At 56.0% G+C, this 26835-nt stretch overlaps 12 protein-coding genes across 12 annotated transcripts in view; 6 read left to right on the plus strand and 6 right to left on the minus strand.

Annotated features, from left to right (window-relative positions):
- Positions 1-29: 29 nt before the first annotated feature.
- Positions 30-808, minus strand: VDAG_03280 (DNA-directed RNA polymerase III subunit 22.9 kDa polypeptide; the record flags this gene model as incomplete). The annotated part of the gene is made up of 3 exons (XM_009657145.1): positions 30-346; positions 536-731; positions 797-808. 3 exons carry the CDS (start codon positions 806-808, stop codon positions 30-32), a joined length of 525 nt encoding a protein of 174 aa, XP_009655440.1.
- A 693-nt stretch (positions 809-1501) lies between these two features.
- Positions 1502-3909, plus strand: VDAG_03281 (uncharacterized protein; the record flags this gene model as incomplete). Its single annotated transcript, XM_009657146.1, has 2 exons — positions 1502-2610; positions 2668-3909. The coding sequence occupies 2 exons, from the start codon at positions 1502-1504 to the stop codon at positions 3494-3496; spliced, it is 1938 nt and encodes a 645-aa protein (XP_009655441.1). The 3' UTR covers positions 3497-3909.
- Positions 3910-4662: 753 nt separating this feature from the next.
- Positions 4663-5902, minus strand: VDAG_03282 (uncharacterized protein; the record flags this gene model as incomplete). The annotated part of the gene is made up of 2 exons (XM_009657147.1): positions 4663-5820; positions 5897-5902. 2 exons carry the CDS (start codon positions 5900-5902, stop codon positions 4663-4665), a joined length of 1164 nt encoding a protein of 387 aa, XP_009655442.1.
- A 910-nt stretch (positions 5903-6812) lies between these two features.
- Positions 6813-7268, plus strand: VDAG_03283 (60S acidic ribosomal protein P2; the record flags this gene model as incomplete). The annotated part of the gene is made up of 3 exons (XM_009657148.1): positions 6813-6971; positions 7034-7160; positions 7222-7268. 3 exons carry the CDS (start codon positions 6813-6815, stop codon positions 7266-7268), a joined length of 333 nt encoding a protein of 110 aa, XP_009655443.1.
- A 785-nt stretch (positions 7269-8053) lies between these two features.
- Positions 8054-10692, plus strand: VDAG_03284 (serine/threonine-protein kinase mph1; the record flags this gene model as incomplete). Its single annotated transcript, XM_009657149.1, has 2 exons — positions 8054-9832; positions 9883-10692. The coding sequence occupies 2 exons, from the start codon at positions 8054-8056 to the stop codon at positions 10690-10692; spliced, it is 2589 nt and encodes an 862-aa protein (XP_009655444.1).
- Positions 10693-11276: 584 nt separating this feature from the next.
- Positions 11277-11909, minus strand: VDAG_03285 (uncharacterized protein; the record flags this gene model as incomplete). The annotated part of the gene is made up of 1 exon (XM_009657150.1): positions 11277-11909. The coding sequence occupies one exon, from the start codon at positions 11907-11909 to the stop codon at positions 11277-11279; it is 633 nt and encodes a 210-aa protein (XP_009655445.1).
- Positions 11910-14076: 2167 nt separating this feature from the next.
- VDAG_03286 (uncharacterized protein) lies at positions 14077-15027 on the minus strand. Its single transcript, XM_009657151.1, has 3 exons — positions 14726-15027; positions 14326-14661; positions 14077-14279 (listed from the first exon to the last, which is right to left on the minus strand). Exons 1-3 carry the CDS (start codon positions 14977-14979, stop codon positions 14126-14128), a joined length of 744 nt encoding a protein of 247 aa, XP_009655446.1. The 5' UTR covers positions 14980-15027; the 3' UTR covers positions 14077-14125.
- A 2895-nt stretch (positions 15028-17922) lies between these two features.
- Positions 17923-18731, plus strand: VDAG_03287 (uncharacterized protein). Its single transcript, XM_009657152.1, has 3 exons — positions 17923-18341; positions 18401-18586; positions 18643-18731. Exons 1-3 carry the CDS (start codon positions 17984-17986, stop codon positions 18693-18695), a joined length of 597 nt encoding a protein of 198 aa, XP_009655447.1. The 5' UTR covers positions 17923-17983; the 3' UTR covers positions 18696-18731.
- A 1027-nt stretch (positions 18732-19758) lies between these two features.
- VDAG_03288 (TGF-beta-inducible nuclear protein) lies at positions 19759-21394 on the plus strand (the record flags this gene model as incomplete). Its single annotated transcript, XM_009657153.1, has 7 exons — positions 19759-19784; positions 19899-20147; positions 20257-20320; positions 20383-20419; positions 20478-20695; positions 20773-20891; positions 20946-21394. 7 exons carry the CDS (start codon positions 19759-19761, stop codon positions 21007-21009), a joined length of 777 nt encoding a protein of 258 aa, XP_009655448.1. The 3' UTR covers positions 21010-21394.
- Positions 21395-21992: 598 nt separating this feature from the next.
- VDAG_03289 (peroxisomal membrane protein) lies at positions 21993-22958 on the plus strand (the record flags this gene model as incomplete). The annotated part of the gene is made up of 3 exons (XM_009657154.1): positions 21993-22016; positions 22086-22201; positions 22271-22958. The coding sequence occupies 3 exons, from the start codon at positions 21993-21995 to the stop codon at positions 22803-22805; spliced, it is 675 nt and encodes a 224-aa protein (XP_009655449.1). The 3' UTR covers positions 22806-22958.
- A 231-nt stretch (positions 22959-23189) lies between these two features.
- VDAG_03290 (peroxisomal targeting signal receptor) lies at positions 23190-25201 on the minus strand (the record flags this gene model as incomplete). Its single annotated transcript, XM_009657155.1, has 3 exons — positions 23190-23789; positions 23812-24969; positions 25031-25201. 3 exons carry the CDS (start codon positions 25199-25201, stop codon positions 23190-23192), a joined length of 1929 nt encoding a protein of 642 aa, XP_009655450.1.
- A 1199-nt stretch (positions 25202-26400) lies between these two features.
- VDAG_03291 (uncharacterized protein) overlaps positions 26401-26835 on the minus strand; it is a gene marked incomplete at both ends in the record, with an annotated part of 1155 nt that continues 720 nt past the window's right edge. The window contains one exon of the mRNA XM_009657156.1: positions 26401-26749. Coding sequence (XP_009655451.1) covers positions 26401-26749 — 349 coding nt within the window. The remainder of the gene's footprint in view (positions 26750-26835) is intronic.

Raw genomic sequence — 26835 nt, forward strand, 5'->3', positions numbered from 1 at the left:
AATTCCGCCGCCAGCTATGCGTCCCCCCTTCAAACAGCCTGTTCCTGCTCCTCGTTTCCTTCGCCATCCCACCAAAGGCAGACACCCAGTCCATCCATGGCCATGGAGCCCTTGATCTTGTAGGGCGTGGGAAGTACCTCCTCCTCCGACTGGCTTGGACCCAGCGGCGCCTGGTCGTGCCATTCCTCATCGATGACCTGGAAGCGAACCATTTCGTGAATGTCGTAGAACAGCTGCGTTTCCTCGTCACAGTTCCATATCCAGATCTGATCCCGGTGGTTGAACTCGGCTCCCTCGGGAAGATCCTCAAAGGGGACGAAGATGTCGTCAAAGAAGTCAGTGCGGACTGTTTTCAGTGTTAGAATCGAACCGATGCCTCAGCTAGCAGTGGGACTCACGGTTGATGCCCGCTGGGGTCGCACTTCGAATACGGCCGAGCATGACCTCACCCTTGAAGGGCCGGAAAACGACGAGGCGGAACTCGACTAAAGGCTGTCAGTCGTCGTTTTGGGAACCAATAGAGCGCCGTTTTTACCATTCACGTTCACCAAGCCTGTGCCATGGCCGATAAGCCCCTCTGAGGTCCACAGGAGATCATAAAGGCAAATGCAAAGCCCGATTTTCTGAATGACACGATTTGCATACTTGGCGTTGATGTTGTCTTCAATGGCCACGATGCTTCTTTTTTTGAAATCGTCGGGCGCGATCTGGACCAGATCCGCGATTTTGGTCTACCGAGTGACAGTCAGAACCGTACCCTTCTGGGAAGAAAAAAAAAGCCTTCTGGAAGACTCACGAGAATAAACATATCAGCGGGGGGTTTATGGTCCACACAGTGCTACATCCATAGCAAGCCGCCAGAACAAATGACTCTTGGGTCTTGACGGGGAATGAACACGTAAATATGGCTGGGCAGTAAGTTCAATTGAAGATCGTGGTGAATATGATGCTGATTTCTGAAGAGGGAAGGTCGGCAGAATCGTGAACCACACCGACCCCACTCTGACCGCCTACTTAACGTAGAAATCAGAGTCGTCCTCTACGGGGCCCTGCGCTCACTGACCTTCACTATGTGCTAGCGCTATGCAGGAAAAGGCATATCTCCACCAAGCCGCGACACCTCCTGTTCATGTTCCTCGAGTCGGAATCTGCCAGCCAAGGTCGCTTTCTCATCATTCAACCAATTCATCGTCCACAGCTGCTCCATCTTCACCACCGCCTCCCTCGAACTGGCAATCATTGACCCCAGGCACCTCCCCGGGAACAACTGCTTCGCCACTTCCTCGTGGCCTATATTACAGGATAAGCCCGAACAGCATTTCAGGCTTCGAGAGTCCAAAGAACGGTCACACAGCCTCGCCGCCTGATTTCACTCCGGCTCGCTTGCCTGTCTTTCGGCACTCTTACGAACCCAAACGCCTCGAAGCTGTGAATTCATTTCTTGGTTCTCAAGGATCTTCTGGAGGCCTTAGTTGGCCGCGTTTCGACACGATAGCCCGCCATGTCGGGCTACAACTACGGCCCTCCGCCTCCACCCCCTCAGGCATCGCAATCGGGACACGCTGGCTATAGCCATCATGGTGCCCAATACCAACATAGCGGACCTCGTAATGGCGGTTCTCCGGCTGGTAGGGGTCGAGCTGGGTATCCTGCTGGCGGTCGCCCAGAGTACACACCAACACCTCCCCATTACGAGTACGGCGGCCACAGCCAGCAACAACATTACGCACCTCACGCCGCTGGCTATCCTGCTCCTCAACCCCCGCCCGGGAATTACCCTCCACAGCATCAGCAATGGCCTCAAGGTCATACACCGACACCTACACAGCACCAGCCCCATGCGCCAGCGCCTCTCTCGACTGCCAACTACCATCCAAACTATGCTCCCCAGGCATACGCACATTCCCAGCCTCCTGCACACCAGCCAGCCTACGGCGGTCCCCCCACCGCACAGCAGCAACAGCAATATCATTACGCAGCACCTCCCCCCTATAACGCGCCGCAGGGCTGGGCGGGTAACGACCGATCTCAGCCTCCATACGGCGGTGGACACCATCGGGGCGGATACGGAAGTGACAGGAACGCATCGAGGGCTCCAAGTTCGGGAGACCAGGCTCGCGTCGAGTATCCTACCCCAGGCATGCAGCCTCAAGTGAGCGGCAGCTATCCTCAGCCTTACCCTGGCCCAGATCCTCGTGCCCACGGCGCGTACCCCCAAGCCCCTCAGCACCAGCCCCAATATCATGCCTATCCACCTGCTCCTCCCCCTCCTTCACACGTTTCAACTCCTCGTTCTGGCCGTGACCACTATAATAAGCATGACGGAAATCACTCCGGACGTGGCAGGGGCGGCTTCCGTGGCGGTGGCGGTGGTGGCAACATGCGAGGCAAAGGCAATCACCATGGCGGCGATAAGAATCGACCGCGACATGGAGGACAGCGTCCTGATGGCCCATCTCATTCTCAAAAGCAAGACTCCAACGCTTCTGGAAAGAAGAAGAAGAGGAAGACCAACACGCTCGGGCTCACACCGGGTCAAGACTCGGAATCTGAGGATGATGAGAAAGAAGAGGAGACACTCCGCCAACTCATCGGTCAAGATGCTCTTCAGTAGGTGATTTCCTTTCCTGTTTGTTCTTTCCGGAGCGCTCTTAACACCATGACCAGAGTCTGCGATATTGCTTCATACATTGCGGACAGAAGAAAGAACTTCCCCACTGCTGCCCGTTCAAAGGCCAAGAAGGATGCCGAGGTGGCAAACAATCAACATGGCGACAAACGCGCAGCTGCCCTTGAAAGGCAAGAAAAGATGGCTCAGAAGCTGAGAAAGCAACTCGAAATGGTTGAGTCATCCATCAAACGGAAGCGCGAGCAGCAGGACGAGGGTGACGAGATGAGGGACAGTCCTGTTCTCTCTGATGTGGGTTCAGGTGACGACCAGCCCGAAGTTCTGTCGACCCGCTCGCAACATCTTCCGGCGCCGCCTCCTCCAGCGAAGAAGGCAGATGTCAGCAAGCACTGCAAGTATTATTCCACCGGTGGTACATGCGGCAAGAAGGGCAAGTGCCGCTTCGTCCATGACCCTGAAGTCAGAGAAGCGGCCATGAAAGAGCGCGAAGCCAATAACGGCAACCTGACGATCCAGCAACGTCTGGTCCTCAACGACAAGGACCAGGAAGATCTGACTGTCCTGCGGTCTATTCAGTATCTACGAGAAAAGGGCGTAATCTCTGAGCAAAAGAATGCCGAAGCTGCCGCTGCCAATAGTCAGCACTCTGGTGCGGCGGAACAACGGGCACCTCAAAGCGAAAGCACGCTTCCTGCGGCCCATTCATCGCTGCCCCGGGCGCCTGTTCGACCAAAGCATGGCCTACCGCCGCATAACCCACCCCCTTCTGCTCTGCAGATTGCGAAGACCGGCGGCAAGCCCCAGTACAAGGGGTGGAACCTTAGTGGATATGGTAACTCTGGTTTGAAGTCGGAGGATCTTCCCTAGTCAAAGAGCGAAACATGAATTTCTGGGCCTGCAATGCTGACCAGGACACCCTGAGTTGCAGTGACCCTCTGAACAGGATGCAGCGAGTTTGTTTCCATTTGCTGCCCCCGCTCATGTTTAGTTTGTTCCTTCTGAACCCCGCTCACCAGGCTCTCCCATCAATTGGCGGAGAAGTAGTCCTGGCTAGAGCACTACCAGTGTATTTTGTATTGGCTCGATTTATGTACTACCTCCTCTACACAAGGTTCAGATGATTTGCCGGCCCGGTTTGTGCGTGATCAGAAGCCTGTCCTTGCAACCAGGAATGTATTTTTGCGGGTTATAGAACCTCACAGGATTGGATCGGGGTATGAACCATATATAGAAACGCAAAGTTTGCGGTCGTTGATCTCGTTTTGACGTTAACGGCCTTGAATTGTTCCAGTAGATCGCCATGTGCGTTCATCGTGGCAAAGCTGCCAGGGGTCGGGAAACACAGAGACAGACCACAGGCACGTGGCAGGCCGGGGACCTCGAGTGCTGGTGGATCAGACGCCGAGATGAACCTCGCTGGCTTGGTTTGGGCAGCCGTCATTATCTACATTTGGTTGATACGATGCTTCATTTGCGGGCGTTATACGTACAATCGTGTTGTTGTTTCCAGGCATGTCAGCCGCGGTGGATACTACTGATAGGAGAGTTGATTTATGTCGAGATAACTGAGCAGGCTGGAACATGAACATATTTGACTCTGACAATGACAAGCCCACTTACAGGTAGCGGCAAAATCTGAACCTATGGCCCAGATTGCGACAAGATTATGAATCACGAGTCACAGGAATTCATGTGTGCAAACCAAAATACATAACAGTTTATCCAATGCAGCCCATCCTGCAAAGCAAGAAACCTATGAATACCTATCTACCGAGACAATGCAGCAAACGCCCCACGTTTGACCACGTTTGATGTACTTCCCAAGAAAACCTGCCCCTACCCCTTATCGCCCCCTATTCCCAGCTGCGGGATACGCGTTGATGCGCAAAAGCAAATAAATAGAAATGGAAAGTGTGAACTCTTGGTGCCGGAAAAAAGCAAGGACAACGCCGTCGCTGATGGATGAGATGGGGTGGGTATGATAATCAAGAGGGCGTAACGATGCTGAACCGCATGCAGGGGGAGGTGCTGTTCTAGCGGCGGTTCCGCTGCTGTTCGAGGAATTTGCGCTTTCGTTCCTCCTTTTCGGCCTTGAGGCGCTTCTCGAGGCGCTCCTGTTCAATGTCCTCCCGCCGCGCGGCACGCTCGGCCGCGGCCTCTTCGTCGTAAATGTCGTCCATGCCGGCTTCCATGTCGGATTCAGAGCCCGAATCATAACGATAGCGAGGACCGCCCATGTCGTCCTCCTCCTCGTCATCATAGTCGATGAAGTCGTCCATCTCCTCATCCTCGTCTTCATCGTAGCGGGAGCGCTTGGAGGAGCCGCCGTAGCGAGGAGCTGTGCGGGGGTTGAGGAGAGCGCCGCCAGGAGCTGCAGGTTTCGCTTTGGAAGTGGTGCCAGGACGGGGCCGGGCTGTGCCAGTGTAGCCGGTCGTGGCAATAGCGGCCTTCTTGATCTTCTTCTCTTCAACAGGAGGGGCTCGCTTGTCCTTTCCTCGGCCAGAAGCGCCATTACGCGGGTCCTTGGTAGCGGTATTCCGCTGTAGTGGTAGGCCTCCTGGTCGTGATGTGCCGTTTGTTGGGCGAGCCGAGCCGTTGGTGGGCCGCGAAGGACCATTGGCGGGCCTGGCAGAGCCTTTGAACTTGGATGATGTCCTGGCGAGGGGTTGTTTGGCATCCTTGGCCGGCTCTTCCCTTTCCTTCCTGCCAACACCCCTTTCCGTGACCTTGTGCTGGATTTTCCCGACTTGTCCCATGGTGGATTGAGCTTTCTGGGCCCGGGCCATGATCTCCGCGAATGAACCTTTCTTTGGCGGGGCAGCTTTTACCGCTGGCGCCGCGGCGGCCGGCGTTGGCCGGCTGGCAGGTAGTTTCGCTGCGCTTGCTCCATTCGATGATCTGGCCGGGGCGGAGCCGGCTTTGACAGCGGAACTATGAGTGGGTTTTGATACCGCGGTCGGTCGATTGCCAGCGGTGCCCTTGTACGGGGTTGGGGGTGCCTTGTCCGTGAGAGGTCGAGTGGATGTCGCTGAACCGCCCGAGGCTACTGGCGTGGTCCGCGGAGTCTTTGAAACCGTAGGCCGCAACTCCTCATCGGCTTTCCGCTTGAGGTTGCTATTCACTCGCGGCAACGGCGGCGTCGAGGATGGGCGTGACGAGTCGCCACTGATGGAGGCGAGCAAATCTCCGATCTGGCCACATTCGTTAGTCACATGAACAGCGCCACCCATCTCCATCTTCATCTCCGCCCCCGCAGAGGTCACTCACCGGCATGGCGGCTGACTGTGTGACGAAGTCCCGTCAAGCAACTGTGATGGGTTGCGCGCAGTCAAAGCCAGCAACTATGATGTCCTCGTTTGAGTCATCTGGCTAGGAGAATGGAAGTCGTAGACTGCGGCTCGCGATTAGTGTCTCTAGCCGCAGCGGATATTTCGTAAATGTTTCGGGATGATCAGTGATCAAATTAGATTTGGAAGGCGCTGTTTTCAATGTGTAGAGGATTGGCGAGGTCGTAAAAGGCGTTGGACGGGCGGGAGGAACGTTAGCAGTCTTCAAAGACTGAAGGCGGGCGGCGAGGTGGGCAAGTTTATATGTGCCCAGTAGCGCAGAGGGCGAAATCAGCCAAATGCACAGACCACCTTGGGAAGGCTCGTTCGGCCGGCCCCCCTCTGGGTGTCCCTCTGCGCCTGGCCGTCTGGATACAGTCGGGGCCAGCAATCGGGGTGCCAATTACCTAACTATTATCAAGGATTTGTATAAGTCGGGGCCCCAAGCGTTGCAGTGGGGCCATGTGCTGAGAATGACAAACAAACCGCGTGGCTGGTACTCGGAGTGTTTCCAGCCACATGTGACACCCCACCACCAATGGCGCAGCTTTCGCCCTAAGGGTCGGCTATTTTGGTGTGCCCACAGAGTCAGCTTGCGACAAAACTCGCTCTGCCTGGAACTTTTCGCTGCAACTTCCTGTCCGGATATACCGAAAAAAAACCACCCATCAACCCCTCGGACTCGAAGATTCAGTCTCCGCCCAACTTGCGGTTAAATTGATTGACCTCTCGTGTTCTTTACCACGTCCATCTGTTAGTACTTGCCCTGCCACTGCAACCAGCTCTGTCGCTTCCTCGACATCTTTCGCAAACGATCAAGCTAATTCGTCTTCTCGTCGCATAGCCACAAATTCAAGATGAAGCACCTCGCAGCTTACCTCCTCCTCACCCTCGGTGGCAACACCTCTCCCTCCGCCGCTGACATCAAGGCCGTCCTTGAGTCTGTCGGTGCTGAGGTCGAGCAGGAGCGTCTTGACAAGCTTCTCTCCGAGCTCGAGGGCAAGGACATCAACGAGGTATGCCGTCTCATAACTTGGGGATTCTTTGTGTCGCACGACTTTACTGACATGCATCACAGCTCATCGCTGAGGGCTCCAACAAGCTCGCCTCCGTCCCCTCGGGCGGTGCTGGCGGTGCTGCCCCCGCTGCTGGTGGCGCTGCTGCCGCCGGCGGTGACGCTCCCGCGGAGGAGGCCAAGGAGGAGGGTACGTTTTTTATCCGCACACAACCTGCTGCGAAGCCGAGTCAGTTGCTAACTATCAACAGAGAAGGAGGAGTCCGACGACGACATGGGCTTCGGTCTCTTCGACTAAATACCCTTCCCACGACTTCCACGATTGGACGGGCCTCCGAATTTTCTCAACAAAGCTACGCATGGGATGGATCAGGTGTTCACAGGTCTTCGGCATGGGGGTATCTGGTCTCGACTCTGTTTCGACGTGTCTCGCGGCACGTAGAGGGTTCGTCTAGTTATGAACAATCAAAAGCCTGGCGACTGTTCTGAGCATTGGCTACGGCCTCGTTTCTTGCTGCCGTGACATGACTTGAGGTGCTCGGATCTACGTCCAGGTCTGCTCGCACAACTGAAAGATGTGGATGTAAGGCAATGCAATGATGGGCATTCTGTGATGGACACTCTCATCAATCGTTCAGACCCATTCTCTGGCTGATCTTAGTATTGGTCCATAGCGTGCCTCAGGCCCTTGAAGACGAAAACCACTTGTGATTATGTAAGGGAGGCACATTGATCTCCCGCCAATGATATGGCGACCTCTGGCAATATGTCTCCACATGCTTTCTGTTGTCCCAGCAACACAGCAGCTGAGTGATTGGTTGATATGATTCCACCCAAATAATCGGCATGGACAGGGAACAAGCAGGCATGTCTACCCGCGATACAAGTTTCCATGACGCGCCACATAGAGTAATTTCTCCCCATTACAATCTTCAGAACCATGGGTACGAATAACGCGTGAACGATAGTGCAGTTTTGGTCGATTCAGTCTTCTACCCTCCTGGCATTGGGACGTTTGGTGAAGAGGAGGAACGCGTTACGCCCATTTCAGCAATATCGAAACTCACGACAACAAAACCCGACATGGCGACCGCCTCTCCTACACCGATGGGCATGTCCCAAGGCTCTGGGCTCGTTCGGAGAACATCACAACGTCAAGCTCTTCGACGCCCTCCATCACGACCTGTCCTTGGTCGTACCGAATCCAACCCCGTGGCCTCAGCTGGGAAAATCGCGTCGAAGAAGGAGGCCCAAAACTACACGCTCAACGACAGCTCCGACGACGAGATTCCAGTGCCCATGAAACTGAGTGCTCTCACCAAAGCACTTCTCGGCGGCCCTCCTGAACAGCAAGCAGCCTCTCCACCACGAACACGACGCCGCGTCAGCAACCTCGCGGCATCCTTCTCTTCTGCCACAGAGGAACGCCGGCATTTACGATCGGGCAGTGTTCATGCGTATGAACCAAAGTCGTCACTGCCGACTTCACCACACAGAAGCAAAGAAAGCAGAGAAAACAGTCCTGTTCGTAAACGGGTCGTCAGACTCAGCAACACCCCGAAAAGCCTCGGCCAATTGTCCCAACCCAAGCGACGCTCAACCTCCCTCTCCCGCTCCACACAGCGCAGCCGAACGTCCAGCCGGCCCGAAAGCCGCGATCAATCATCCGACGAGAAGCCAGCGGAGCCCCAGCAGGACGTGAACACTCCCGCTCAGGGCATTCGCGTTGTCCGAATTGCTGCTGGATCTTCCGGCAACAGGGGCAGAGTCAACAGCGCTTCGGCTCATTTACGACGATCAGGATCACATATGGATGCAGACTACCCAGAAGAACCGGCTACCCTTAGTCGGAACGGTGGCTCCTCAAACCAGGGCAGCGAATCGCGACAGGCCTCAAATGGCTCGAGAGCTTCCAGGCCTGAGGACAACCTTGCTCTGCAAAGCTCGATGAGGGTCAAGCGTGTCGGCAAGGTTCCAGGCAGCTTTCTCAGCGGCCCTGCCCGACGCGGACGGAGGAGACAGAGCGAGGAGGAGGCTGAGGCCAATGGTGAAGGCGAAGGTGTGATTGCCGGCCACGACCTTGACCAAGAGCAAGAGCAAGCAGAAATGGATCAAGAACCGGCAGCTTCGTTTTACGGCAACGGCCGTGAATCTGGCAGCCCTGCTCCACTGAGCAACTCAGCAAGGGCTTCGCATCGCAGGCATGCGTCGCAGGCGGATCTTTTGGAATCTGCTGCTAGGCCAACGCCCCGCGAGAGAAACAGCCACGAGGTTGAAGGACTCCCTGCGAGGCACCCGGCGCCCCGCCCTGAGATTCCTTCGGGCCATGACCAGGAGAACGAGGCGCCGCCAACTTTCAAGCGGTCCAAGCCTGCTGTCCACGTCGCCCTGGAGAAGGAACTAGACATTCCTAAGCGACCTGCGAGCGCTGACGTTGGTAGTGGCCGTCCTGCTGCCTCACCAGAAAGGAAGCCCCTTGCTGCGCTGGGCGGAAACACACCTCATCGTCCAGCACCTCCGCCTCCTCCACCCAAGATGACCGTTCTCCAGGCTGCCACCACGTCCGCCGGTGCGGCAACTACATCACATGGCAAGCAGAGGCGTAACATCCTCCGTGTCAACGGCAAGTCGTACACGCGGCTGGACTGTGTGGGACGAGGTGGCAGCGCCAAAGTCTATCGCGTCACTGCGGAGAACGGTGCTATTTTCGCTCTGAAGCGTGTTTCTTTGGAGCAGGCGGACGAGATGGCCATACGAGGCTTTAAGGGCGAGATTGATCTTCTCAACAAGCTCAAGCCTGTTGATCGAGTCATCAGCCTCTTCGACTATGAGATGAACGACGAGAAAAGGTCGTTGACCTTGGTAAGCGAGCTCTCTGTCCTGTATACCCGATGCAGCACTGACTTTTGCAGCTCATGGAATACGGCGAGCTAGATCTCAATTCTCTTCTGAGAAGTCGACAGAATCCCGAGACCGCCAGGTTCGATCCAGTCTTTGTCCGATATTACTGGAAAGAGATGCTCGAGTGTCTCCTAGCGGTTCACAATTACGATGTCGTGCATTCAGATCTTAAGCCGGCAAACTTCGTCCTCGTCAAGGGCTGCCTGAAACTTATCGACTTTGGTATCGCCAACGCCATTCAAACTGATGAGACGGTCAACGTCCACCGCGAAACCCAGATCGGAACGCCAAACTACATGTCGCCAGAGTCTTTGATGGACTTCAACGCTTCCCATGGCGGACGGGCTGCCGGCCGACCCAAATTAATGAAACTCGGAAAGCCCAGCGATGTTTGGTCACTGGGTTGCATCCTTTACCAGCTAGTCTACGGTATACCCCCATTCGGTCATATCGCGAACCACCTATCGCGCTGCCAGGCCATCATTGATTGGGACCACGCCATCGAGTTCCCCAGCCGCGCCGTGGGTGGTGTTCTTGTCCCCCCGTCGCTCCTCCGTACAATGAAGCGGTGCCTCAACCGCGAAGTTCATCTCCGTCCAACTTGCGAAGAACTTCTGCATGAGACGGATCCATTCTTGTATCCGGTCGAGCTTCACGACAAGGCACTCCCGATCGACGAGGAACTGCTTGGTAGGATCATTCAGAGCGTCGTCACGAGGTGCCGCGAGCGCATGCCCACCGAGGCGGAAGCCAGGTCCGTCTGGCCAGGGGCCTATTGGCAAAGTGTCAAGAAGGCGACCGACAACAGCAGCAAGTCATGACACGAATTGGCGCACACGGTGGTTTAATGTTGGATACGTGTCAGCAGAAATCAGGAATGGTTGGCAGATTCAGGCGTTGCACTCTTCTCTTTTATTTATTCTTTCACGAAGCCTGATGGATGTTCATAGCTATTGGTGTTTGTTGGGGACTTGAATCCCAGCTCGACCGGTTTCGTCGGGCGTGGGCAGGGTCTGGAGTTGTTTTTCCTGTTACAAACAGCCGAATTCCCAGAGGCCATACTGCCTCGAGTTATTGCAGATTGTCAATTCAGAACTGGCGTTGTCGCCTAGCTTTGCTTGGCTTGATTTGAATACCCAACATCTTTCAAGCGATACATCATTGACGGTGGAAATCCATGTGTCGTTTGTTGAAAATCTTGCATTGTTTTTGCTATGATACATCCAGCCCAGGCTGCAGAGTAGTACACGATACACCTCCTTTCTCATGCATGATGAGTATCTTACAAAGCCTCTCTCTCCACCTCGGCCCCTCGGTTCTTTATGTAGACGAAACACAGCACTGGGTCCTTAAATACGCTGAACGGCTTCATCCTGCAGAGGTTTTCAGGCCCACGGCTCTCGGCTCAGCCCTCAATCTCCTCGAGCCCCTTGATCCTCAGCTCGCTAACGGCGAGCGTCGTGAAGCGGTGCTGGCTCCTGACGCGCTGAGCACGCCTCGTGCGCTGCTTCTTCTTGATCTTGATGCGGACGGGCTCGAGCTCCGACCCTGTGACGACAGCGCGGCACTCGAAGAGCCGCTCGTCAATGTAAGGGCTGCCCTTGAGGGTGAAGTCGCGGCTGCCGATGACGGAGGCGCAGTCGAGGCGGAGGACGTCGCCGGGGACGACGCCCGGCATGCGGAAGGGGAGGCGGATGGCGTCGCCGGGCTGCACGAGGTAGGGGCGGCCGTGGATGTGGAAGGTGATGTAGTGCGAGGGCTGGGCGGCGAGAAGCGGGAGGAGCTGGCGGACCGAGTCGGTGATGGGGGCGGGCTGGGTGGCGGGAGCCTGCTTGGGGTAGAGGGCGAGGGGGTCGGCCTTGGCGGCCTGCTGGGCTATTGTCGTGGCGGCCTGGGAGGGGATGGCATCTTGTGTCGGCTCGATGATGGGCGTTGTGGTGTTGAAGGCGCGGGCGCGGATCGGGAGGAGGAAGGTTGGCGGGAGGCGGGTGAGGGGTGCCCGGAGCTCCAAGGCGGAGCGCAGAAGTGCCCTGCTCATGACTGTGGGTGGTGCGTCTGGGCGAAATGGACGGGTTGCGCGTCCAATTGCTTCGAGATGCCGAGTGTTCACGCGACTGTCATGAGGTCCTAGAAAACTTTCGATGCTGGAGGTCCAACAGCATATCTCCACTTTAATTCGTAGCCCAAGTAAGGTACCCACTCCGTTGCACATAGCATCACGTGATGCCTCATACAGCTCGACGCTTTGCTTTGTGAAGATGAACAGATGAGGGGGTTGGACTCCAGGTGCTTGAGATAAAACCAGCATGCTTTTTAATCTTTTGCATGATCAATTAAGGTGAGAGTCTTTGAACTGGGTTTAATGCACAGCTTCCTTGCCGTTTGCCGGTTTATTACTTCATGTTCAACTTGGCCAATTTGTCATTGTCATCAGATCTCAAAAAGGTGTTTCTCACAGCCTCCGTTCTGCATATTCGGCTACTCCTTCACACATGGACCATGTGCCAGTGCCGACGACCTTATAGCCAAACCCTTGATGTGCCTTACCTACTCAGCAGCTGGTCTATATGATTCATTGGTCTGAGAGGATAACAAACTGCGGCACTGCATCCTCAACAACCTTCCGCTCTTATTTAGGACCTCGAGTTTGCTGGCCTTGCTGCTCCAGCCCACTCCGTCATGAACGCCCACATGATCACACCTTTCCCTCGCCCTTTCTCCCCCATAAATGATGTCTTCAAGATTCAGCAGAGTGATGAGTGGACCTACGAAAGACGTGGAGGTCGCCCCAGGATGAGGTAGCCTCTGGGCCGTTTACGAACATCGCTAGCAAACGAGAGCAGGTTACTTATGAATTTTGAAATGACATGGTACGAGATAGATGTAGCTCCATGACATGGTTTTGAGACTTCATATCCCATGCAAACCCCTCCCGTACGCAGTGCCGCCGACTTGATTGCTTCCGAGACGTTGGCGTCAGGTACCCTGTCGTCAACCGTTGAAGCATTCTTTGTGCTTCCGGTGACGAGACGCAACGTTTGTTACGATTGTCACATTTATACCGCACGGAGGCGACTTCAATGTCGATATCCCACAGCCTAGCACTCGAGATTCCTGGCATATTGGATCATGATATAGCGCATCAACGAGACCGGGAAAGTTAGACGGTTGACATAAAACTGACGTTTACCGAGATGCACAATGAAGCTTTGCCATTGACTGGTCATTTGGCAGGGTACGCCATGAGCATAAATAAGTATCTGAATACGCCACTCCGGTCGACTCTTCCTCATGAGGCTGACGCCACATAAGATACTATCTGAAGAGTACCTATGCAAACATCGATGCACGGAAAGACAGCGGCCGTAACCACTGTTTTGGTGTGCAAAAGACATTCTGCTGCTTGTTTTTTAGCTGCTTTTTCAGGAGCAATGTGTCTATCGATCCCAAAATATCCAAGGGTTTACAGCCTTGCATACCGCATCGGCATGTGTTGATTTTCAAGATGCTGTTCGACAGGGAGCGGTCCCAATTCTGAGCGATAAGGATGGCTGGACACTCTTCATGTTGCATATCTCCAACAGCACAAGGATGTGGTGGCTTTACTCGTGAGCTCTCCCATTGATACTGCCCAGTTCTGGAGTGGGAAGCTAGCCAGAACGAGGGAGGAGCTTTCCTTTTTGGACTGGCTTTGTGGAATCGGCTGATAAGGTTTAAATATTTTGAATGAGGTAGTGAAGCACATATCGATGCGAAATATATCGGTGGAAGGACTGCTTCGACCATCACGTCCTGGACGGGCCAGGGTTGTCCGTCTCTTGCTGGAGAGAGGGGCCTACATTGAGGCAAAGGCTGAAGCCGGATACACAGCTTTTCATGTAGTCACGCCCACAGGCTTCGAGATGATTGTTCCGCTGTTGCTCAAAAGATGAACGGACGCCAGATTAAAGATCCAGTCGACTCCAGGAAGGCAAAAGAAGGCATCGTGGCCATGAGAACAGGAAGAGAATGAAAATGGAAGTGACGAGGTGGCAATAAGTGCCGGAATCACCTGTTTACTGTAGCCTTGAATAATTACTGCTGTGATGAAGTACAGCCCAACTCACATCAGCCCTGGCTCACCAAGGTTGAATGCATATGACGCAGTGGCTGAAAACAAAACTGTTCTGTTGCAGGTTTGCTGAAAGGACTCTGAGTTCTGAAAGTGGGTAAAATAAGCTCGATTTGAAGTTCAATTTGTTATTGGCATCACTGTTATTTTTCTAGCTCCAAAGCTTCTGGCTTCAAAGCATACATTTTGACTGGAAACAGCTTCTCCGCATTGGGTGGATTCATTCCTTTTTGAATCTCAACCTTGACGATACGCAATCCCGCCTCCTTAAATAGTTTTCGGAATTTACCATCGCCCCTTTTCTTCGTTAGCTAAGGTTATTGAGTCTGACATGTGAACTTACCTCGTGACACCACCGTCCTCATCATCATATATGTCCTGTCCGCTTGTACTGATGTTTTCTTTGATGACAATCAATCCGTCAGGACTTTTGAGTGCTGATTTGCAATGTCCGAGATGCTCCAAGAGTTCTTCATCTGTAAGGTATCCAAGACACCATTGAATCCAGACAAGGCCATAGGAAACAAGTGGATCTGGCCGCCACGCGCTCATACTGATATTCTGAATCGAACGAATGCCTGGTTTTCCGTGCAACGCGAGGGTAAATTTAGGAATTGGTTCGATGATGTCAACCTCCTTGGCAACGTGGAGAAGTAGACCCTCGGTAACCCTACCGATCCTGTGAGGTGGTTCAGCGAATTCCCGAAATATCGAACCCTCTGCTAAGATCTGCTGCAACTCACCCTGCGCCTCCTTCAAGCGCATTTTCCACGATCTGACGGCCATTGTTTTCTCCAATTCCCAACTTGGCCAAAAAGCTCCGGGATCCATGTAGATCAACCTTATTAATATTGGCAAAGCCCTTCCACTTTGGAACTCCACCAAGCATGCCACAATCGTCAGCGCTAACACCGCCCCAATACTTCAAAGTTTGGTCGTAGTCGACAGAACCATGGCTTGTAGGAGCCGAGCTCTCTGTCGCTTGTGGTGGGACCATGTTGCTGTTGCTCATGCAATAGAGGTTGATGAACTGGCTGCGGGGGTTGTGAGGGAGCAAATTTCAACCGTGCTTGGTGATCCGCCCCAGTTCCTGGCTTCACCCAGACGCCATGATACGTCAAAGCCATGGTGGGCTGGGCTGCGGTTGCCCGCCCAGCTGCCTCCAATTTCCCCCCACAAACGTAGGTAGTTACTCACCACTGTGCCGAAGATTTTCCGAGCAGCTACCCAATTCCATCCCTCTTTCTTTTTTATTCAAAGGAGGATCAACGATGAAGGCTTCGCGACGAAAAGGGAAGTCCTCTCAATGGACAGGGCTAATAAGCTAAGGTCGTTCTGTGACCATAAACTGCAGAATGGCCTCTGAGCCGCGAGGGGATCATCAACGTCCGTAACGAGACCAGAGCGCCAATGGGAATGCTATTTGAGTCATGAGTATCCTTCGAGATGGACACAACAACAGGGACGAGTTCGTGCAGCAGAACGCCACCGACATCAAGCAGAGCACTGTCACCGTGAGAGCCGCAAATGCTGCCGCCAATGAGGCACTATAAGCGACCAACCTGACTCTCAAGGACAATGACGCGAGCTGACATATGTGGGCTGGCTTTGGGTCGCTAAGCACTTGAGGGGCCAAGGAACACGTTGAAGAGTCATCACTAAACATCTATCTAGGAGATTTGATTTGAGTCGCAGCGGACTATGCAATGGATCTTTGTCGGGAAAGTACTACATTTTGACTATTGACCGACAAACCTGCGAGGTTTACCCTGTTTGATTAGCAGACCATACATGTATTCCGGGTCTTCACACACAAGTTCCATTTCCGGCTGGTCCATGACTGCGGGGCCTCAAGGGTAGCGCTGACAACAGAGGCGGCAGCAGATATTGGACCACACCCCGACAAATGCTGGTCGGAGTAGACTCATATCAACTCTGTCACAATCATCATCACGGCTGCGAGTCCATCGCATGTCTGTTCTCGGGGATGCCGGTCCACATGTCCAGCGCCAAGGACAGTGACTTGAAGGTGTCAGGTAAAGAGTGGGCTTTGGAGGACATCACGAACTTGCTCCACAGTAATACTCGACCAGACCAGCATCGATAGCCATGTCAACCTCGGCCCTGTGCAGTCGCGACAGGAAGAGCTCGTTCTCAAAGTCTGGCGGCCAGAAAGCCCGCGGCGAAGACCCCTCTAGCTTGGCATGCAGCAGAGCTCTGGACCCTAGGGCTGGTCGAGGAACTTTCGCTCGTGGGTAGCATTCCTACACATCCGGGGCGCTATTTTGCTTGGCAGTTTGTGCGGCGCAGTTGCGCAACTCCGCAACGAAAATGCAGCTTCCCGTGAGTAAGCCGTGCTGGAGTGAATACGTACCCGTTCTAGGACGTTCGGACGAACCAGTGGTGTGTGTGGGCGAACGGGCGACAGCTGATGGAACTCTATCAGGCAGCTCGTGTCGTCAAACAATCTGCGGGTTTTGACCAGTAGCGAATAACAATTACAATTGTGTTGTTACCCTGATCGGCCGCTCGCTGAGTTGTGGCCAGCTCGGTCGAAGGAAGCGGATGACTTGCCCAGCCTGATGCAACCTTGATGAGGGGTTCGGCCAACGGTAGTTGATCCATCAATGATCGTGCTTCAACCGTTAGATCAGGTCCTCCCGCTGTGCATCTACGCCATGCAGGGTAAATACCGTCTTACGTGGGGGTTGCCTATGAGCTCGCGCATCTGGCCAGCTGAGATCCACCGGACGGAGGCAAAGCCCCTGAGGCAATCAGATCGACTTGCTGGAGCTTGGCCGAAGGCCTCCTCACCGGTCTCTGTGCTCATAAGGCTCTTTAGCAATCATTTGGGTCTTCCTATTGTGCAAGGATCTTTTGAGGCACATTGCCCTTACTGAGGCCCTCAGGCTCAGGCTGAGGTCATGGATGCACCACGACGAATTTGGTCGTAGAACTGTCAGCACCAGCGCATACGAAATGAGTGCAGGACTGCAGGTACATAGACTTGATGAGAAGTCTGAGGAACCTCAAGTGTCGCAGGCACCTCGGGTAAGTACCTACCTTGCGTCTAAGCTTCGATGACACAACTCACTGACAACACCATTTCAAGTACACTGGCGTCCTGGCTCCTTGCTACGACTAGGTATGTTGAACAACTGCGCTGGAATATTCAATATTCTGACCCAGCATGACGTTGTGCGCCTTTCTTTGCTGTCATCTCTCTATCAAAGGGTCCTCTAGACGCGTCTCGATTCTTCCAGCGACATGAGACGCATGCAACCTCCCTGTACAGTGCAGCGATCCTTCTTTACCACCTTCCCCCCAAGAACCCTAGGCAGAACACCAGGCCTGTAGAGAGCTCCATCCTCCGGAGTTGCCACCGGTCTATAGCCGCCGCACCAGGTCCGAGAACGGTTCGATGTGGGATGGCACCCGCCCGGTGGACCACCTAGCTTCATCCGCTCCATTCACGTCAGGGAGGCAACTTACGATGCAAGTCAGAATTGCCTGTCTCTGAGGAGCCAGACCTCCGTGTTGCATCGTGATATCTTGGCATGTAATCCTACGACGAGTTGCTGAGAGCAGTTGCCCAAAGATCAGAGAAGAACTCCGGCTGACGGATGCTGATCAGTTCCGTAACAAGTAGTTCAGGGTTACAGTATTGGCAAAGCTTGTCAAAGTGGAGAGAAAGCAGGATGTGTTGCTTATGCATCGTCAGCTGCCTCACTATCTACCTTACCTGAGGTACCTAGGCATGTTGACAAGGCAAAGACAGAGGCGAGATGGGCACTTCACGGAGGCGAGCCTGATGCATCAGGAGATTGAAAGTGCGGCATCTCAGGGCAAGGGGAAACTCTCGGATGCGGGAAATCTGTCTATAAAAGGGGCGACATCCAACCTGAAGTTCTCTTCAATTCATCAACAGCCTCAGCAACAATTCCTCAAGACACTCTTCCATCAACTTCAAAGCTCGCCCGCTTCTCAAGCAACACGTCAAGATGCACTTCACCACTGTTCTTTCTACCCTCGGCCTCATGGCCAGCATTGCTCTCGCAGCCCCCAAGGCTCCCATTCTGGCGGCCCGCGATGAGGATGTTGACTTCACCGTCTACAAGGACGATGCTGGCAACGTCGAATCCTTTGTCAACGCTACCGCGCTCGGCGTCGACATCTTCGAGCCCATTCCCGATGATGGTGTCGTCCTCAACGACCGCATCGTCGCCGAGCCGGGCACCAAGGCCTGGGCCTGGATCCGTGCCCAGATCGACATCAACTGGGATGAGGTGACCGAGGAGCAGCTGCAGAAGCGCCAGGGTTGGGCCAACATTGGCATCGGCATGTGGGCCCAGGACAACTGCAAGTTCAACTCTTCCCAGAAACGCATGTGAACAACTTGCTAACATGCAGGATCATAGGCCAGGGCCAGGCCTCCTACTTCGACAACGTCCAGTACAACGTCCACCACTACGGCACGATCAACCACTACAGCTTCGGTATCCGCTACCGTGGCCTGCGCAACGGCGAGCAGCTCGACGTCAGCCGCCTGAACGGTAATGACTGGTGCGGAACCTACGTCGCCACCATTGCCCGCAACTCTGGCAGTAAGTCTATCCCATATAGTCTGCAATTCCACGTTTCTGACCTTTTCTTCTTTTAGCTGGCTGCGGTCACGTCGGCCCCATCAACTGCTTCCGTCTGTGGCTGAACTAGAGTCATGATCTTTGGAAGAGGGTCATTCAAGGCTTCGCAAACTTAGAGTCCTAGGACTTTGAGAAATCAAAGAGACTTTCAAGTCCTCAAGCTGACTCACACAATTCTTGTCACTCGTTCGCTTTCTTAAGCCACCTCGCCATCCCATTTTAGACAGGTAGCAACTCAGTTTTCAGACAATAAAAATGATGCATCAAACAAAGATACAATCGTCAAGGATACCAAGCCGTGGATGCTCGGATAGTAAAATGTCTCTAACCTGACCTTCCGCTGTCTTCGTATCCTACATAAGCCTGACAAGCCTCCTTGTTCAGAGTCCTTGAAAAATGACCTCCGACACATGGTCATCACGTTGTTCCACATGTACTCCATTCTGCTCGCCGCCAAAGGTCACACAGGTGTTCCCGACGGCCGAAACATCATGTTTGTTGAAGTGTTAGAACCTCAAAGTTGCCAGTCGTTTCACTTTCGCTCCTAATCTCCCGCGTGATCATTGAAGATCCACGTCACTGGTCATCATCGAAAGGCAGCATCTTGACCTGCAGAAACATAGGGATACATGCCGACCGACCGCGGAGAGTTATTTTGCGCCGAAGAACAGAAAACGATAAACATTCTCAAATTTAGGCTCGAATTTCCATGTTATGTTTCCAGGTTTCGAAACCACTCATGTTTGCGCTGCTGATGTTAAGATTTAAGACATCGTGTATGCTATGGATTCTGTTGCCAAAAGGAACGTCGCGTTGGACGATGGAGACGGCAAACAGGAATACCGATTAGGTAATACACTTGGCGATTCGAGGCGCTGTGTGGGTCGTCGGAATTTCACCGGCCCGCCCGCGAAATCTTGGCGGTGAATTTTTGAGGTGGGCCCCTCTATCGGTCGGTATCGCGACCCGCCACTTTCTCAAGGCATCGCATCTTCATCCCAACTCGAGGGAAACCGATCAACTCGAAGCATCTGAAGCCGCTCGTCAGCGCCAATCCGTCAAGATGCCTCAGAACGAGTGTGAGTACCAGCAGCCCAAGATTTCGTTTCCCCCCGCCAAGAACCCTGCTGACCATGCACCCCTGCAGACATGGAGGCAAGTTTTCTTCACCCGCGGATCGAGCCCCCCTCGGATCGACCGCCGGCCGATTTATGAAAGACAATCACGGACCAGACGACTAACGTGCTTTTTTCTTCGACTTACAGAGGTGGAGGAAGCTGCATGGACGCAGGCTCGACCATGAGGAGAGGACCCGCAAGAAGCTCGCGCGTGAGGGCCACAAGCAGAGCAAGGATGCGCAGAACCTGCGCGGCCTCAAGGCCAAGCTGAGGGCCGAGGACAGGCGCAAGGAGAAGATCCAGATGCGCAAAAAGATCAAGGCCCACGAGGAGCGCGATGTCAAGACGACCAACGACGAGGAGCCCAGCGAGCCCATGCCCGCGTACCTGCTCGACCGCAAGAAGTGGGTTTTCTCCCCTTCTCTCGTTCCTTCGCCTTCAGGTTCTTCCAGAGGGGTTCCCCCAGAGGGCTGCAGGACGGAAGAGGAGCGACGTTGCTGACGGTTGATGCAGCCCCAACATGGCCAAGGCTATCTCTTCGCAGATCAAGAACAAGCGTGCCGAGAAGAGCGCGAGGGTACGTTTTGGCTTTTGGCGGACGGTATCGGGGTGAGATGTAGGACTAACGGGAGGGAATAGTTTGCCGTGCCGTTACCCAAGGTCCGCGGTATTGCTGGTAAGCTTATCTCGGCTGTTTGGCATTGTCGGGGAAACGCCGCTGACACAGATGACAGAGGAGGAGATGTTCAAGGTTGTCTCCACCGGCAAGAAGACGCACCAGAAGTCGTGGAAGCGCATGATCACCAAGCCTACGTTTGTTGGCGAGAACTTCACTCGTCGCGACCCCAAGCACGAGCGGTTCATCCGCCCGATGGGTCTCCGTTACAAGAAGGCCCACGTCACGCACCGCGAGCTTGGCGTTACGGCTCTCCTGCCCATCATCTCCGTCAAGGTATGCAATGTAGTGGCAACCACGTCAAGGTGGTCTGGGGCGCATCGTTGAGGCAAATGCTGACATGGGACGCGCAGAAAAACCCCAACAGCCCGATGTACACCAACCTCGGTGTGCTGACCAAGGGTACGATTATCGAGATCAATGTCAGCGAGCTCGGCATGACGACGGCCGGCGGCAAGGTCGTTTGGGGCCGGTACGTGATTTTCTGCTGTCGCCTGCACGAGACTGTACTGACATGAACGTGTAGCTACGCCCAGGTCATGAACACGCCCGAGAACGACGGCTGCGTCAACGCTGTGCTCCTCACCTGAGCTGTAGCGTCTCGGGGATGGTGCGAAGCAGGCATTGGACACAAGCAGAATTGAACAGTTGGAAGCAAACGGCTACGTGGGGGCATTGCTGGCGTTTTGGAGTTTTGGAGGTCTCGAGTACAACTACGGGGCCCGTCATGCTGAACAATAGAAAAGGAGAGGAACAATCGAGCACTCTTGCGATGAGCACTCTTGCGATGAGCACTCAAGCGATGAAGCGGTTGAGGTTTTCCGATTGAGGTTCTCGGCTTGGGCGCTGTGGCTCGAGCTGAGGCTGGGGCTGGGGCTGGGGAAGGGGGAGATGGAGACGCCTTCACATGAGACGGGGCGAGACGTCGTAAATAGCTAGCAGAGTGACTTGGCAATACCCACGTGAAAGTTCAGCATGTGTCAAGTGCCACTCCCCTATAAGTATGCACCCAGGTACCCAAGTCGCCTACCTGACCAGGACCAGGAGCCAGTGACATTGGTGGGTCGAGCCCCAGGTTATAGCGGGCTCAGGGGCTCTGGTGCCTACAATGGCAGGGCCGAAGGAAGTTCAGGGTCTGCAAGAAAGCCAGAGGCCTCAGAAAGCCATCACATGTCAGGTCGCCAGTGCCCAGCCAGACCAGAGCTCAGAGGTACCTAGTAGGTACAAGACAAGCCCCCCTGCGTCATCCGCTTCTGAGGTGGGGTACAAAGGCCGGGGTAACTGGGACGTCTCCCCCCCAAAGTCGCACCCGCATCTGCCACTGGCCGATGCCGAAGCCGTCAGACCAAACATCCGAGGCACGATTGACGAGGACCTGCTCCCGCGCGCCGCGCCGTTCCATGGCCTGCTCCATCCATCTCCTCCTCTCCTATCAACAGGACAGAACATCACTCGCAATCGCATCTACTCTTCGACACGGGCATTGCAGTGATTGTTCTCCGCTCTCGTACCCCTAGCGACCCAGCCCACGAGGTACAGGTACCTGCTAGCCCACCTTACCGAGGCTTGCATCATGGAAGTTGTCAACGGCCTCAAGGTATGCTCCTCCCGTTTCGAAGGAAAACCTCCCAGGCTCTGGTCGTCTGACTGAACAATTCCTGACCAGGCCGCCCTCGAGCGAATCGTCCTCGACCCTCGCTACCATGACATTCTCGCCGTCCTCAAGGGCGCCCGCAACGGTGCCGTCTACGGCACCAAAGTCCGCTTCCCCCACGCCCTCGTGTATGATGTCGCCCTGCCGTCCCATCTCCTCGACAACGTTGAATGCTAACGCCAGTGGTCCCCCGACAGCATGATCTTCCTCTTCCGCTCCGGCACCCTCCGCGAGAAAGCCGGCCTCGTCTTCCGCGCCACGCGCACCCACGCCCGCAACCTCGCCAAGTTCGCCACAATCTACAAGCTCACCATGCTCCTCCTGAAGCACTACGGCCCGACGCCGGGCAAGGAGGGCCCCCACGACACGCTCCTCGCCGGCGCCCTCGGCGGCTACCTCGTCTTCGGCGGCCGCGGCGCCCGCTCCGGCCGCATCCCCAGCGTCAACCAGCAGATTGTCGTCTACGTCTTCGCGCGCGTCGTCCTCGCCCTCGCGCGCCTCGCCGTCAAGCCCGCCGTCGGCCTGCCGCGCGTCAGCGAGCCCGCCGCCAGCGCCGCCATCAGCCACTATGCCTGGCCCGTCTTCGCGAGCGGCAGCTGGGCCATGGTCATGTATCTCTTCCGCTGGCACCCCGAGGACCTGCAGTCGAGTCTGCGGAGCAGCATGACGTACATCTACAAGCAGAGCGATGATTGGGATTCGTTGCGGAACTTTGCCTGGCATAACCAGTGAGGGGGGCGGGCCTTGCAGCATGGTATCCGGGAGGGTTTGCATATGCCTACCTACCTACATTGTACATAGCAAGTTGTTGCGGAGGCAGGTTTTTGGACATACACCAGGGTTGATAGACCTGACGTGGGACATGATCGAACATTATTGACATGGCATGCGTTTCCTGTTTCCTTCACTTCAAGTGACTGACCCATCATGTTGCTTGACACGGGCAGTTGGAAGGGCACGTGGCGTGCCTCCAGCACTCTCTCTCGGCTCCTCGCTCGTCACCATGGCTGGTTCAAACAGGCGCATTCTCCAAAGGCCAGGAACTGCGCGCCAACATTTCACACATGCACCATGCACGTCAGTGCCGGAACATGGTCCAGATCGGTATCATTCAGCCTAGAAATCAAACTCGCCCTTGAACACATCCGGATCCACGCCGGCGACCACCTTGTCCGCGAGGTCCCGGCGGCCCATCTGGGTGAACACGCGCCGCAGCGTGTCGTACAGGGTCGAGCTGCGGTTCTGCGCCGTCATGCGGTCGAGCCTCTCGTCGAGCTCGGTCGTGTTGGTGCCGCCGCCGGCGCCGCCGCCGCCGAGAATCTCGTAGGCCTTGGTGCGGCCCTCGCGCTCGATCGACTTGTGCATGCTCAGCGCGGCGAGGAAGTGGGCGGCCGCCTCGTCGTGGCAGCCAATGTTGATGCAGCTGACGCCGAGGTTGTAGCGCGCGCGCACAAAGTTGGGGTGGATGCTCAGCGCCTTCTCGTAGGCGGCAATGGCCTCCTCCGACTGGCCCGAGTTGGCGAGCGTCGCGCCGAGGCGGTTCCAGAGCAGGTGCAGCTTCTCCTGCTGCGTCGAGTCGCCCTGGGCCGACGAGTTGAGCGCCGACGTGAAGCAGTCGACGGCCTTGTCGTAGTCCTCGGCGCCGTAAAAGAGGACGCCGAGCCCGACCTGCACGTCGGGGTCCATGTGCTCGCCGTCGGGCGACAGCTGCGCCGCCTTGATGAAGAGGTCCCGTCACCTTTTCGCGGAGCACCTGCCGGTCGGTGAAGCCGAGCTCCGACGGCGGGTGCAGCGACGCCGGGTCGATGATCTGCGGGTACCGGACCGAGAGCCAGCGCTCCAGCGTGCGGTACGCCGTCGAGTCGTAGCCCTCGTTTGTGTAGGACACGGCGAGCGCCATGAGCGCCGACGGGTTGGCGGGGTCGAGCTTGATGGCCTGCTCGAGGGCGCGCAGCGCCGCCGTCTCCTTTTCGTTCTGCGCCTGCGCCTGGCCGAGATAGACCCACGCCTGCACGTGGCTCGGGTCCTGCTGCGTCGCGGCCTCAAAGGCGAGGGCCGCCAGCGACAGGTTGCCGCCCTCGCGCATGATGCGCACGCCCTCGTCGAACGCGTTCTTCTCGTCGATGAAGATGTTGTCCTCCTCGAACAGATAGGGCTCGACGACGGGGTCGCCGAGCCGGCCGCCCCAGTAGTCATTGCCGAGGCCCTGGAAGTCCGGCGGCACCCAGTCCTCGCTGTCAAACTTGTCGAACGTCGTGTCGCCGTCGACCATGGAGCGCGCCGCCGCCGTCTCGGACTGGATGCCCTTCCATATCGACTCAAAGTCGCCAAACTCGTTCGTCTCGGACTGCATGGCCCTGTCCATCTCCTCGAGCTCCGGCTCGGCGGCCTTGGCCTCCTGGTCTTCCTTGTGCTGCAGCTCCATCTGGGCAAACTGCTCCTCCCACTTGTTGTCGTCGAGCTCGACGAGCTTGCCCTTGCCCTTGGCGTCCTGCTGTGGCATGGGCTGCTGCTGGTGCTGGTGCTGCATTGGTTGTTGGTACAGGGACTGCTGGTACATGGGTCCGCCCATCATCATGCCGCCCGAGTAGGGGTAGTTGAGGGCCGACTGCGGGTTCATGTTCTGCTGGGCGGGCATGGGGCTCGACCGCGCCGACGAGGGCTGGTGGTTCATCTGGCGGAAGCGCGCAAAGTCCTCGGGGCTGAAGCGGGTGCCCTGGGGCACATTGAAGGCGGCCTCCATGGAGGACTGGGCCTGGAACTCGTTTGTCCATGTCGGGGATGTCGAGGCGGCGCGGAGGTGGACGGCGTGGGCGGGGTCAATGTGGATGGAGCCATTGGGCATGGGGATCTCTTGCTGGAGGTTGGGGTTCTTGTTCAAGAAGCCGTTCATCATCTGGTCGAGCGATGGTCAGTGGCGGTTCATCACCTGCAAAAACGGGCCAGAGGCGACGTACCTCATCCTGCTGGGCGCTGCCGCCACCGCTGCGGAAGCCTCCGGCGAGTGCGTTGGGTCCCCTCTGTGCCAGACGGTCTCCTTGTAATTGCTTGTCGCCTTGGACATGCTTCTGGAACTGGCTGAGCGGATTGCCCGCGGTCGAGCATTCTGCCCCGCCAAGGAAGGACATGGTGAGGGGAGGGGCAAGATCGGGAGGCGGGGTGTCGGGGTTTTGGAGGTCTGGGACGTAGCTGGGTGGTGAATCAAAGTTGGTATAGGTGTGGCCTGGTGTTTGATGGCGTAGAGTTGGTGTTTGGGTTTTGACGATTGTCGTTCGACAGTCGGGAAAGGTGGGAAGCAGGAGGAGGATGATGTCTCTGGCTTTGGGCTTTGGTGGTTTGGTGGTTTGTCAGTCAGTCACGCATCCTCCGCAGCAGTTCAGTCCACCAAACGCCGCCTGGACCGAGGCTCGCCCGGGCCGGCAGGTCCTCCTAGGCCGATCAGCGCGCAATGCTGACGAAGGGGGCTGTCAACCGCTAAAAGGTCTGCCACCTCAGGTGCACCTCCAACCAATCTGCTACAGGTGTCACCAACAGGTGCCAACTGAGGACGCATTGGGGACATCAGTACTCTCATCCTGCCTTGAGCAAGAGCGGCATATCGTACTGAGACCTGATGTACATCGATTTCATCAGACACAACCTCAAGGCCCAAGAAGGCTGCCCAACTTGCCGTTCCCTCTATTTCAGACGGTCACTGGCACACGACGTGACGACCTCGGACCTTTTCATAGAACATCATGTAGCTCGCGCTGGCCGTCACCATTTACACTGCCGCTTGGACTGCCGTTTCATTGCATCCTTGCCAACCCTAAAGTCGAAGCGTATGATTCGACGGATCAATATGCTTCGAGAGTTTTCTCGGCCCGCGCAAGGATGTTCAACCTCAAACAGCCGGCAAAGCTTCATTCCCTTGTTCCTGGGGACTCCGAAAGGGATCGTCCAAGGCTTAGAACGGCCCATATGCTGACGGCCATATGCTGACGGCCATTTGATGACGGCCATTTGATGACGAAACCCATGCTTTGATCATCGGCAACCTGGCGGTGACCTTGTGAGGAGACAGCCTGGTAGTGGCGCTCGGGTGCTGTCACTGGCAGAAGCATTCACGGCATCTGGATCTGGTTCGTCAGGCCACGGCCATGAAGATGAGTGATGATCAGCCGTCTTGTACACGTGCAAGCGAACCGGCCCAGCCTGGCCGTCCGCACCCACATCCACACTATCATACAGCCATCACCCACACGACGGCAAGATAAAGTACACAGTCTACACCCCGTCAGCCGCGCCCAGCCAGCGATCCACGGCCACGACCCGCCGCTCGGGCACTCTACTCCCTGGGCTCCCTAGGCTCCCTGGGCTCGCGCGACCGCCTCTGGCCCCTGTCGCCGCCCTCCCTCGCGCGCCGGCGGTTAACGGCGTCCTGCGTCTGCGAAGCAAAGCTAACGCGCAGCGACCGTCCGCCAATCTTCTGCGCCTTGAGCACGTCAATGGCCTTGGTGGCCGCCTCGACCGAGTGGAAGTCGGCGTGCGCGTAGCCAATCGGCCAGCCCGTGTTGCGGTCCGTCGCGATGCGGATGCTCCTGACGTCCTCGAGCGCGCCGAACACGCTGTTGAGGTCCTTGTCCGTGGCCTCGTACGAAATGTTGCCGACGAAGACGGTCGTCGTCGGCGGGGCCCTCGGAGCGCGCGCGCGTGTTGGTCAGCTCCGGCACGCGTCGGGCTCCGCCCAGCGTGGGCGCGTTGGGGGGGGGGTGGGGGGGGG

The sequence above is a fragment of the Verticillium dahliae genome, genomic scaffold (genome assembly GCF_000150675.1).
Source record: "Verticillium dahliae VdLs.17 supercont1.5 genomic scaffold, whole genome shotgun sequence".
Classification (NCBI taxonomy): Eukaryota; Fungi; Ascomycota; class Sordariomycetes; order Glomerellales; family Plectosphaerellaceae; genus Verticillium; species Verticillium dahliae.